The sequence below is a fragment of the Lolium perenne genome, chromosome 6 (assembly GCF_019359855.2).
Source record: "Lolium perenne isolate Kyuss_39 chromosome 6, Kyuss_2.0, whole genome shotgun sequence".
NCBI classification, from domain to species: domain Eukaryota; kingdom Viridiplantae; phylum Streptophyta; class Magnoliopsida; order Poales; family Poaceae; genus Lolium; species Lolium perenne.
In genome coordinates, this window is record NC_067249.2 from 185,837,720 (window position 1) to 185,851,542 (window position 13,823).

Consider the following 13,823-nt stretch of genomic DNA (forward strand, 5'->3'; position numbering starts at 1 on the left):
TCCTCTATCAGGGAGCTGGAAATTTTGGGTTAGAAACTGGGTATACGGGGTTTGCGGGGTCAATTTCGAGGGAGCTGGCTGTATTATTTTATTTTTATTTTATAAATAGCAAGGTGGCCCTCGCAAATGCGAGGGCAACATCTTCACTTGTTAGCTATTTTGTTAGTTTTCTGTCTCATTATATGCAATAATATATATTCATATTATACCAATGAGAAATGATATGATTCTGTAACCACCAAAGATATCTTGCATATAAATATTACAACTCCACCGAAGTTACACGGTCATGTACGCATAACTCACGGTAAAGCCTGGGAAGAATTTATTGGGATCCTGTCAAGTTATTTTCTTCAAAATTTTCCTATCAATTTTTAGATATCAAATTGTAATTAGCAATATCGATGTATTTCGAATCTCTTTATATACATGCTCATGTACGCGAAGCCGAAGGTATAGCCTTGCATACAAATGTTCCGACCATGTCCTAGTATTTTATAGAGTTTCTAAAACTTGGATATCAATTTTTATTTTAAATTTTAATTAGCAATATTGATGTATTCCGAGTATTTGTTTATACATGCTCGTGTATGTATCACCGTTAGTGTAGCCTGGTGTCAAAATATTCAGATCATGTCCTAATATTTTGTACTGTTTTCCAAATTTGGATATCACTTTTTAGATTCGGAATTTTAATTAGCAATATAGATGTGCTTGAAGTATTTTTTTATATGCATGCTCATGTACGCGTAGCCGGTAGTATAGCTTGGCGTAAATATTTTGGACCGTGTCCTATTATTTTGTATCGTTTTCAAAATTTAAGTACCAAATTTAAGATTTTGAAGTTTAATTAGCAAATTTAGATGCACTTTGAGTATTTGTATATGGACGTTCATGTGCGTGTAGTCGGGAGTGTATCCTTGCGTAAATCTATTTAGACTGTGTCCTCATATTTTGTACTATTTTAAAATTTTGGGTATTAACATTTAGATTTCAAATTTTATTTACCGAGATTGATGTAGTTTGAGCATTGTATATACAAATCATGTACGCCTAGCTACTTGTGTGAATATCGTCGTCATAAGTTTTAGATCTAACTACTAAAATAATTTAGGTGATGTGGACTAACATGGTGTCTCTCCTTTAATTTCATATAATGATTTTAGTAGATAATAATAATAATAATAATAATAATAATTAAAAGAAAATAATAATAATAATAATAATAATAATAATAATAATAATAGAAGATTTAATAATCTACCATGTTTCAGTTCTTTTGTTGTTGATAACTTTCACGTTCTGGCCAAAGCAGTGATGCATCCATGCGTGTAGTGTCCTAGGTAAGTACGTGTTTAACGATGGGTTTTTAAGGTATCTTTGTTCAAAAAATATATGATGATAACGTGCAAGGATAAAACTCTAATCTTCGCATGCATAGGTCCGTTTAAAAAGAAAAAGAACACCAAACACCATATCTCTTGAAGCTACCATCCCTATGTCTGGCCAAGTAAAAAAGAAAAGAAAAACTATGTATCTAGATAGCACGTGGAGGTACCGACAATTGACATGGTATGTGTCAAACTGGTACATGATAGTTTAACCAAGATTATTTTATTAAATCCTAGACGTAAATTTTAGATCTAACTATCACAATAATTTAGATGATATGGATTAACGTGACGTTTCTATTAAACATTCTTATTTTTATTTTAGTATATAATAGATAGACAAATAGATTTCCTTTTTCTTATTTCTAAGCTGCAAAAACGGGGTTATGTTCCTGGTATAGACTTTTCGAATCTGGTAGACATGGTCTAATCAAACACACACCGTCGAGCTAATCCAACGCGGCATTCATTCACGCCCCACTACCTAACGGCAAGCTACCAGCTCAGTGACCCACACTGCACACTGACCAAGCCAGAGAAGAGAGAACACTCAGCACTGAGCACTCCTCCAGTTCCAGTCCAGGCTCCGGGCGGGAAGCACGACGGCCAAGGCCAAGGCAATGGGGGTCCGCTCGGCCACCAAGCTGCACATATCCCCGGCCCACTCCGCCGCCCGGCGCTCCCTCTTCCTGCCCCTCGCCGCCGTCGCCCTCCTCTGCTCCGCCTCCTACCTCCTGGGCGCCTGGCAACACGGCGGCGGCCTCCCCTTCTCCTCCCCCAGCCCCCGCTCCGTCTCCATCGCCACCGACATCACCTGCACCACCACCCTCACACCCTCCACCCCGTCCCTCGACTTCTCCGCGCACCACGCGGCGGCGGCCGACCCCGCCGCGTCCAAGGCCGCCTCGTCCGCGTCCTCCGCCGCGCCGCGGAGGTACCCGGCCTGCCCCGTCGAGTACTCCGAGTACACGCCGTGCGAGGACGTGAAGCGGTCCCTGCGGTACCCGCGGGACCGGCTGGTGTACCGGGAGCGCCACTGCCCCTCGCCGCGCGAGCGGCTGCGCTGCCTCGTGCCCGCGCCCGCCGGGTACCGCAACCCGTTCCCGTGGCCCGCCAGCCGCGACGTCGCCTGGTTCGCCAACGTGCCGCACAAGGAGCTCACCGTCGAGAAGGCGGTGCAGAACTGGATCCGCGTCGACGGGGACAAGCTCCGCTTCCCCGGCGGCGGGACCATGTTCCCCCACGGCGCCGACGCATACATCGACGACATTGGCAAGCTCATCCCGCTCCACGACGGCTCCATCCGCACCGCGCTCGACACCGGCTGCGGGGTGAGTCTCCTGCTCTACAAATTTCTCGAATTTCTTCTGGTTCAGAGAATGAATTGCTGTCACAGCGGCATACTAGTTTGTGTGTGATTCAAAAAGTTACAGTACTTTGGTACTTGGATTAGTGAAGAAAGGGGATACCTCTTGGTCACCAGGGGTCAAAAGGGGTAGTAGCACTACAGAGTACAATCTGCAGAATGTCGGCAGATATTATATGAGAGGATTTAATTAGTCGTCATACTAGCACAATTTTCAATTTTTGGAACCCACTGGCTTTTGTCAGTCATGCACAATTTTCAATTTAGCACCGACTGGTTTAGCAGCACCGTGCATGTCTGACATATTTAAGCATCTCATATTCTCATTGAATATTTGAATTGGGTGGATTTTCACCCAAACCGGAGAATTTGGCGACTATGGCTACAGCTAGTACAGCTCAAAAACTGTACGTGAAGTAATTCCGGCTTAAAATCTGCGCTGGTTAGTGTTTTTGTGAACTGAAACAGCACAAGTGAAATGGAAAATCAGCTCGTCACTTAACTTCAGTTGGTGGCTCTGTGATACGGAGCTGAAACAGCACGAGTGAATTGTAAAGTTTGCTTGTCACTTGTCAGTCGGTGCTACAGCGTTGTTGACAAAAGAACCTTGATGTTTTTTCCTACTCAATCATTGATGATTCATGGGCACTGCCGCCAGATTCAAACGCAAAGTAGAAAGTTTTTCCAGTGACGATAACAATCACTTCACTACTAAATACCAGGAGTACTGTATTTGGCATAGTAGATGTTTTCCCTGAAAAATCATATCTGCAGCCTTCATCACGTGCACAGTGCACTGACTGACCAGATACGCACATTCATCTGAACTTTGGTAGTACACTACCTTCTTGAAGTAATTTTGGTATTGTAGGACAGAACTTTCTGCTTTTGAGTTTTGATTCTGTAGTCGCATGGAAATGGTAGATTGTACTGTCTTCTTTCTCTCCGGTCGCAAGCATTGTTGGCTGATGCGTCGGCGGCCGTGTGGTGCAGGTGGCGAGCTGGGGCGCGTACCTGCTGTCCCGCGACATCCTGGCCATGTCCTTCGCTCCGCGGGACTCACACGAGGCGCAGGTGCAGTTCGCGCTGGAGCGCGGCGTGCCCGCCATGATCGGTGTCCTCGCCTCCAACCGCCTGACCTACCCGGCGCGCGCCTTCGACATGGCGCACTGCTCCCGCTGCCTCATCCCCTGGCACCTCTACGGTATCCTCATCTGATCGAGAAACAATAATTCTTCCTCTGGTCAGTCAGCCAGTGGTCACTCATCATGCATCTACCGTGAGCGTGCAGATGGGCTGTACCTGATGGAGGTCGACCGCGTCCTGCGCCCCGGAGGGTACTGGATCCTCTCCGGGCCGCCGATCAACTGGAAGAAGTACTGGAAAGGGTGGGAGAGAAGCAAGGAGGACCTCAACGCCGAGCAGGAGGCCATCGAGGCCGTCGCCCGGAGCCTCTGCTGGACCAAGATCAAGGAGGCCGGCGATATCGCCGTCTGGCAGAAACCTGCCAACCACGTCGGCTGCAAGGCCTCCCGGAAGAAGGCCGCCGCCAAGTCCCCGCCTTTCTGCTCCCGTAAAAATGCCGACGCAGCATGGTAACCAGAGCACTACATGTCTACATCGATCGTGTCATTGTCCAGTGGTTGAATTCAGGTACACGTTGCATCGCTGTAATTGGTTTATTGCACTGCATATGTAGGTACGACAAGATGGAGGCCTGCGTGACGCCGCTCCCGGAGGTCTCAGGCAGGAGCGAGGTCGCCGGTGGCGCGGTGCAGAAGTGGCCGCAGAGGCTCACCGCCGTGCCGCCCAGGATCTCCGTGGGAAGCCTCAAGGGCGTCACAGCCAAGGCGTTCCTGCAGGACACCGAGCTGTGGAAGAAGCGGGTTCGCCACTACAGGGCGGTGATCAACCAGTTCGAGCAGAAAGGACGGTACCGTAACGTGCTCGACATGAACGCGCGCCTCGGCGGCTTCGCGGCAGCGCTGGCGATGGCGAATTACCCTCTGTGGGTCATGAACATGGCCCCGACGGTGGGGAACTCCAGCGCAGCGCTTGGCGTGATCTACGAGCGCGGCCTCATCGGAAGCTACCAGGACTGGTGAGTTGTACAGTCGTCCTCTCGTACCGGGCACGCCCATCGTCGTACTACATGCATGGTCCTTCTGTTCTATTATCACAGTGATCACAGCGGTGCGTCGGTGGCATGTCTTTTCGATGAGCGGTTCCTGATCTGGTTCCATTAATTCGCTGCTGCAGGTGCGAGGGCACCTCCACTTACCCGCGGACCTACGATCTCATCCACGCCGACTCCGTCTTCACGCTGTACAAGAACAGGTAACATCCATAGGTTGCATCAGAAGTCCCCTGTAATTTGGAGAATAGAATATCTGATGACTGAGGTAGCCTAACGGTTTTCACCCTGTCTGACCAAACTGTAACTCTGCAAGGTGTGAGATGGACATCATCCTCTTGGAGATGGACAGGATCCTGAGGCCCGAGGGCACGGTGATCATCAGAGACGATGTGGACATGCTCGTCAAGATCAAGAGCGTTGCCGACGGGATGAGGTGGGACAGCCAAATCGTCGACCACGAAGACGGCCCGCTTGTCAGGGAGAAGGTCCTCCTGGTTGCGAAGACATATTGGACTGCCAAGGACCGAGATCAATAGCACTAGTAGAATATATAGTATTTCTACATGCTCATAACTGATAAGAACATTGTTGCGCAGATGATCTCACAATTGGGTCGGCATTTCTAGCTTCATGTACTATTTCTGAATGCTCTTTCTTTTCATATAGGAAATCCGTCTCTAGTAAGTTGTAAAACAGGACATGATTTGTCTGGATAGATTGTCACTTGATGGCCAAATTGCGTCAAGTGGTAAATAGAATTATTGTTTGCGAGCTATTTAAGATGCAAATTTCATCGTGCAATCCTCTTGCAAGCTTTGTGACCAGTAAATCTAGTGAAGTTAACCGTTGAGCAACATTGGATTCAGGATTTCTTCATGACCTGTTTTCGGTGGATCTCGCAACTGTGCGAGCCCATGGGTTAGGATGCATGAGCGGGGACAAAACGGGACCGGTCCCGGAAACTAGAAAGGAGCAAAGGAACAAACGCCGGTGGATAATTGGGTCATGAATTGAATTGATACAGACATTTTGACAGACCAGGAGACCCCTCTAAAGTCCAAATAATCCGATCTGAAACTTTCCACATGGTCCATGCTCCATGCCCACACAATTTGGACAAGGAGAAGTGTCCGAACACTCGCAGCTAAACTGTTGAATGATGCATGTTCGAACAGTAAGACCAACAGTTTTTGCAGTACATGAACAGGTGATAGTCCTGATTGGAACTACTTTTACTGTCCGGTAGTTGCAGATTTATTTGGGCTGCCTTTTTCGGGCCCATAGACATTGTCGAACAGACATGATATGAGCTTGATCTTCCAATTCGACCCATTTGTGATTGCACCACAATAATTGGGATGGCCAATATTTCGAAATTATAATATTCCGACAACTCGACAGTCTGTAAACAGGGCAATAAAGCCAGGGCAAGTAGCAATTTCGACGGGAGAAGTCGGAAAATTATTTGTGGATAAAATAAACTCCACTTGCATGATGACTAATTATCTAATCAAAGTCTGGATTGCAAATTGCACAAAGGTGAGTACGTAGTTCACTATGTGCGAACTACATGCAACTATCCTAGTACCAGCAAGAGCTGAGACATTTCCTGGTTGCTTCAAGCTTCCATGCGTTCGCATGATCCGAGGTTTCCTTTGACCACTCTATCGACAAAACCTAACTACAATTCTTCCCAGGTCAATTTCTTTAGGAACATGGAGGGCAAAGTCAGTAGCATGAACAGTTTTTTTTTTTGAGACAACCAGCTAGACTTCATTCATTGACAACGAGGTTTATTGGAATGTTTATAGAGTAATATGTCCAGCCACAAGTGGTGGCCAGCGTCGTGAGTAAGAACGTGTCGAGCTAGGTTGTGAGCTCCATAATTATGAGCCCTTCTTTCAAAGACGAAACTACACTCTAGAAACCGTGCAGTCCTTGACTTAATCTCAGTAATAACAACACCATATTTGCCTAGGCTTACTTCCCCTATATCAGTCACCACTTGCTTGCAATCCGATGCAACATGAAATCGCGTGAGGCCAAGATCGTCAGCTAATGCAAGACTTCCCAAGAGCTTCCATAATTGCTAGGTCGGTAATTTCATTAAAGACTATTGCAGAGGCACCCAGGTACACGCCATGGCTGTCCCGACAGAAGGCCACCGCTACACCTTTTGCAGTTGATTTCGATATAGTGGCATCTACATTGATCTTTGGCATAGCTGTATGAGGATGTATCCATCTGGCTTGGACTCCACATGATGGCGCTTGAGCAATGGTAGCGGACTGAGTTTTCCCATTGGCTAAACTCTTTAGTTCATCAAGGAAGGCGGTGATAAAACCATGGGTCGATAAGGATCTCTACAAGATATCCCCGTGAATGGCCTTTCTTCTTGCCGTCCAAATTGTCCACAATCTGACAGACAATCGAGTAAGTTGATCATGTGGCAATGTCTCCAATAGGTGAAATAACCAGTTCTTTGCATTCGCTTCTCCACATGCAATCATATGCTCCACCATAAGATCATTAGACACCATCCATACACTATTGGCCATATTGCATTCAATTAGTGAATGTCGCTAAGATTCGACAGCCCCAAGCAACAAATATGTGCTAGCTCTAGCCATATTTCGATGCTCCAGAAGATCAGCAGTTGGTAGAGACTGTTGGGCCAATCTCCATAGAATTACTCTGATTTTGGAAGGAACCGAGGTTTTCCATAAAGAACACCACCCCTTCATCTCAGATTCAGTGTTAGAGGATCTAGGATTTACTTCAAAGTAATTCTCTCTGTCTGTTTTCGTATTGATCAACATTATATACGCCGATCTCAAAGTACCCTTTAAGTCAAAGTTCCAAGCCCAGAAGTCAGATTGCCTTCTCGTACAGAGGGGTATATTGAGAGTATTGCAGTAGCATCCATAGGGACACAGCATGATCTGATTAAGTCCTCCTTCCACGTTACCGAGGTCTAGTCAATCAGCTCAGAGACCATCTGCGATGGATTAGCAATCAAGGGTACAACCGGTCTCAACATGCTCTCACGAGGAAGCCAATTATATGTCCGTATATGAGTAGATCGACCATCACCAATACATCTTACTAAGGCCTATGCCAAAATATCTATCTCATCAAGAATGAATCGCCAAATCTGTGATGGATGAGCTCTAAGTTCCGCATCAAGAATAGTGTCATTGGGGAAGTAGACCACCTTGAGTATGCAGGCAGTAAGAGAAGAAGGATCTTGAAGTTATCTCCATGACTAGCGTGCCAGTAGGCAAAGGTTAAACAACTCCAAATTTCCAATTCCCAGTCCACCTAGATGTTTCGGTTTAATCATCTCTTCTCACCTAAATTGTCGAATCAAAGAGTTGGTGTGCTCATATAGACCTTGGAGCAATCTAAAGCATGCCATCGAGTAAACTGTAATAGCTTGCTCAACTGATTTGATTAATACCTCCTTACCACTAGCAGATAGCCACCCTTTCACCTTACTCCACACCCGATCTTTGAGGAGTTCCATATCTTGAAGACCCAACATCCGTGGGCATCCCAATGTACCTCTCATTGAAAGCATTGTTTTCTACCTGGAGGATGCGCTTGATCTCATCCCGTCTGTTTTGTGGGCAGCCCTTTGCGAAAAATAAATGATTTGCCCTTGTTTATACGTTTGCTTGATGCTTGATAATAAACCTCTAGAAGGTTTGGCAATTCCTCTACTCCCTCTCTACTACTCTTAAAATACAGCAGGTTGTCATCCGCAAACAAAACATGATTTATTGGAGGTGTCGATGGTGCCACCTTCATAACACCAAGCTGCGACGACTAGTCATGAACTTTTAATATGCATGAAAGGCCCTCTACTGCCAATAAAAATATATAGGGTGAGATAGATCACCTTTTCTAATACCTCCTATTTGTTTGAATCTCTCAAGCTTGTTCCCATTGAAAACAACTGAATAAATACACAGATCTAACCATTCCCATGATCACATGTACCCGTTGATGTGGAAACCCCAACTTTATCATAATTGCTTCCAAAAGGGTTGGGTTCTTGACTTTGGGAATAAGGACTAAACATCTATCATTAATGCTCCCTGCAGACTCATTAACTTCGTAACATCCACGCCACATACATCCCAATGCCTCTGAAAAATATGAGCCGGATATCCATCAGGTCCTGGAGCTTTCGTTGGGAATATCTGAAATATCGTTTTTTCACTTCATCCCAAGTGAAAGAGGTTTTAAGAACACCATTCATTGTCGGGATCACCTTTGTTGGAACATGGGAGAGAACTCTATCCATATCATGTACACCCTCAGACAAATGTAAGTTCTTGTAAATTTTGATGCCATCTCTCGCATCTCTGATTTGTCCTCCGTCAGAATACCATCTTGTCGTTCAAGAGATTTAATTAAAAAAATTATCCGCCTCATACTTGCTCTTTGATAGAAAAACTTAGGATTTTTATCCGTGAGGCAGCCATTCAATCCGTCACCTTTGCCTCTACATCATCTCCTCACGATGATATAACTCCAGAAGCCTTTCATTTACCTTACGTTCTCTATGGTTTGGGGCTACATGCAATGGCATATTTCTCAGTTTATGCAGCTCCCTCTTCAAGTCCTTGATCTCCTTGCACACATTACCAAAGGTTGCAGTCCCCCACTTTCCTAGGTCATAGGCTAGACCCAAAAGTTTGTTCTGCACCGTCCCAACAGAGGGTTCATCCAGCAAAACATTCCAACCCATTAAGATTGTTGGCGTTAGATCCTCGTGTCTTTCCCACATTGCCTCGTACCAGAATGAGGGTATAGTTCTCTCCCTTCTCATCTCATCTTCAGTTAATTGAAGCAGTATAGCACAATGATGAGATGTTGACACATCAACGTGTGTCAAACAGACCATTAGGAAGTGGGCACCCCACTCGGGCGACCCGAGTGCATGAAGCCTAACAGTTCGAGCTCAGGACACTCAATGGTTCCGGCGGCGCCCTCACCTGTACGCGCCGATTTTTTCCAGAAATGATGTCATCGGCATTTTCATTAGCACCCACCTTCATCCTCTCCGGATCATGTACATGAACATGGCTAAGAGGATCAGTAGGGTTGATCGGAGGGGTATCAAAATGGTTCACCATAGCCCCCACCTTGCCATCAGTTATCACCATAGTACCGCTCTCATTGACAAAATAGCAGAAGGGGCACCCCTCTTTCTGTTATTATCATGATCATTAGCATCCATATCCTCTTCGGTCTCCTCTTCAGTTCCAGCATCGGTAGTGTTATTGTTGGAGATATCCCCGAGAGGCAGTAATAAAATAGTTATTGTTATATCTTAGTGTTCATGATAAATTTTTACACTCCATGCTATAATTATATTAACCGGAAACATTGATACATGTGTGTTGTGTTAACAAACAGAGTCTCTAGTAAGCCTCTCATTTAACTAACTTGTTGATTAATAGATGATCATGATTTACTGATCATGAACATAGGATGTTATTAATAACAAGATCATATCATTAGGTGAATGATGTGATGGACACACCCATAGTAAGCATAGCATGAGATCAAGTCATTAAGTTCAACTTGCTATAAGCTTTCGATACATAGTTACTTAGTCCTTAGACCATGAGATCATGTAAATCACTTACACCGGAAGGATTCTTTGATTACATCAAACGCCATTGCGTAAATGTGTAGTTATAAAGATGGGATTAAGTATTCTGAAAGTGTGAGTTGTGGCATATGGATCAAGAGTGGGATTTGTCCATCCCGATGATGGATAGATATACTCTGGGCCCTCTCGGTGGAATGTCGTCCGATTAGCTTGCAAGATTGTGACTAGGTCACAAGAGATGACATACCACGGTACGAGTAAAGAGTACTTGTTGGTAACGAGGTTGAACTAGGTATGGAGATACCGATGATCGAACCTCAAACAAGTAAAGTATCGTGTGACAAAGGGAATCGGTATCGTATGTAAATGTTTTTTTCGATCACGAAGTCATCGTTGAATATATGGGAGCTATTATGGATCTCCAAGTCCGGCTATTAGTTATTGATCGGAGAGGAGTCTCGATCATGTACACATAGTTCTCGAACCGTAGGGTGACACACTTAAGGTTTGATGTCGTTTTAAGTAGATATGGAATATGGAATGGAGTTCGAATGTTGTTTGGAGTCTCGGATGGGATCCAGGACATCACGAGGAGTTCCGGAATGGTCCGGAGAATAAGATTCATATATAGGAAGTCACATTCCAAGTTTGGGAATGGTCACGTGAATTTATGGAAGGTTGTAGAAGTTTCTAGAATCATCCGAAATAAATCACTATGGAAGGAGGAGTCCCGAAGGGACTCCACCAACCCTAGCCAACCCAACAAGTGGGAAGGTGGAGTCCATGGTGGACTCCACCTAGTTGGCCGGCCATGAAGCAAGGAAAGGGAGCAATCCCACTTGACCTAGGTTTCACCAATATGGAAGTTTTTTAGTTGGACTTTTATTCGGATTTTGGGCAAACCCTAGGGGGTTCCACCTATATAATGAGGGGGAGAGAGAGGGGCTGGCCACTACTTGGCCGCACCACCCAAGGGGCACCAAGGCCGGCGCCCAAGAGCACCCCCTCTCCCAAACCCTAGCTACTCCCTCCTCCTTCTTCTCTCGCAGCGCTTACGTCGAAGCCATGCCGGAGATCTCCACCACCACCGTCACCACGCCGTCGTGCTGGCGGGATTCCGAGGAGGATCTACTATATCCGCTGCCCGCTGGAATAGGGAGAAGGACGTCGTCATCAACACCGAACGTGTGACCGAGTACGGAGGTGTTGCCCGATTGTGGCACCATCAAGATCTTCTACGCGCTTTTGAAAGCGGCAAGTGATCGACTACATCAACCACGAGATCTAATCTCGTAGGCTTTGGAATCTTCGAGGGTTAGTCTCACATACATCTCGTTGCTACCATCTACTAGATTTGATCTTGGATTGTTATTCGTTCTTGCGGTAGGAATTTTTTTTGTTTTCTATGCTACGAATCCCATCAGTGATATAAGAGCCATGTCTATGCATAGATTGGTTGCACGAGTAGAACACAATGGTTTTTGTGGGCGTTGATGCTTTTGTTGTATTTAGTTAGTGTACTCTGCATCTTGCGGGATGGTGGGATGAAGCGACCCGGGCTAACTTTACATGACCGCGTTCATGAGACTTGCTCCACGCTCGACATGCAACTTGTATTGCATAAGTGGCTTTGCGAGTGTCTGTCTCTCTCACCATAGTGAAGATTCAATCTACTCTTTCTATTGACAACACTAGTATCACCGTTGTGGTTCATGTTCGTAGGTAGGTTGGATCTTACTCGAAAACCCTAAACCACATAAAATATGCAAACCAAATTAGAGGCGTCTAACTTGTTTTTGCAGTGTTTGGTGATGTGATGATGAATATGTATGAGATGATCATTATTGTATTGTGGCAACCGGCAGGAGCCTTATGGTTGTCTTTATATTTCATGTAGTATTATTATTTCAAAGTAGTTGCAATAGTTGCTACATGTGGTGAAAGACCATGAAGACGGCGCCATGGACCTTGACGCACCGCCGACGATGATGGAGATCATGCCCGTGCTTTGGAGATGAAGATCAAAGGCGTGAGATAAAAGGGCCATATCATATCACATTATGAATTGCATGTGATGTTAATCCTTTAGGCATCTTATCTTGGTTAGATCGTGACGGTAGTATTATAAGATGATCCCTCACATTAATATCAAGATAATAAAGTGTTCTCCCCTCGTATGCACCGTTGCTACAGTTCATCGTTTTGAAGCATCTCGTGATGATCAGATGTGATAGATTCTACGTTCACATACAACGGGTGTAAGCCATGTTGCACACACGGAAATACTTGGGTTTGCTTGACGAGCCTAGCATGTACAGACATGGCCTCGGAACACAGGAAACCGAAAGGTTGAACACGAGTCATATGGATGATATGATCAACATGTTGATGTTCACCATTGAAGCTACATCATCTCACGTGATGATCGGTTTTGGTGTAGTGGATATGGATCGTGTGCCACTAAACAACTATGAGGGATGTTGTATTAAGTGGGAGTTCATTAGTAATTAGATTAAAACATGAACTAATTATCATGAACATTGTCTGAATAGTATTTTGAATTAAATTTGTAGAATTGACATCCGTTATCTACCATGCGCTAGTCTTATAATTGAGATAGGAATAATGTTAAGTCTGAAAAGAAACTTTACAGACTGGTACCGTATTGTTAAAGAATCAAGAAATGATTAAGTCCTATTGCAAACTTTTAGTAAACCTCACATTGCTGATTCAAAGAGCAATAGTTTCAATTAGTACCTAAAATCATCTTGTCTCCGTGAAACTTGAAGTTCAAATCCGTTTGAAAAGTAAGGAGCTAAAAATTTTGTTTTCAAAAGTAAGCGAGGTATGAGATATATGTGATATCTAAGACCTTATTGCAAGATGATAGAATATAATCTAGTGAGACTACATAAACTCATAAGTTTTATGGGAATGTACGAAGGTTGAAGACGCCAGGCGTCCCAATCCTCCAACTAGTTGGGCACTAACGATATTCGCATATCCATGAAGTGATCGTCCTTAGTATGCACCGTTGCTAAGATTAGTCGTTTCGAAGCATCACATGATGATCCGGTGTTATAGATTCTATGTGGTCATACAACGGGTGCAAGCCAGATTTGCACATATGAGTACAAAGGTTAAACTTTACGAGCCTAGCATGTACATACATGGTCTCAGAAAGTCGTCATGATTTGATGGATAAAAATTATGAGTGAAATTGTTCATCACATTAAAAGGTTACTAATAGTGAAATCTGGAACACTTGTCATGTGATGATCAACTTCAAAGTAAGAACCTCAA

The 13,823-nt window shown here is 44.7% G+C and overlaps 1 protein-coding gene across 1 annotated transcript; it reads left to right on the top strand.

The window, feature by feature from the left end:
* The first annotated feature begins 1,890 nt into the window (after positions 1-1,890).
* On the top strand, positions 1,891-5,669 carry LOC127306696 (probable methyltransferase PMT15). Its single transcript, XM_051337388.2, has 6 exons — positions 1,891-2,722; positions 3,751-3,961; positions 4,049-4,352; positions 4,457-4,858; positions 5,017-5,094; positions 5,208-5,669. The coding sequence occupies exons 1-6, from the start codon at positions 2,012-2,014 to the stop codon at positions 5,428-5,430; spliced, it is 1,929 nt and encodes a 642-aa protein (XP_051193348.1). The 5' UTR covers positions 1,891-2,011; the 3' UTR covers positions 5,431-5,669.
* The last annotated feature ends 8,154 nt before the right edge of the window (positions 5,670-13,823 follow it).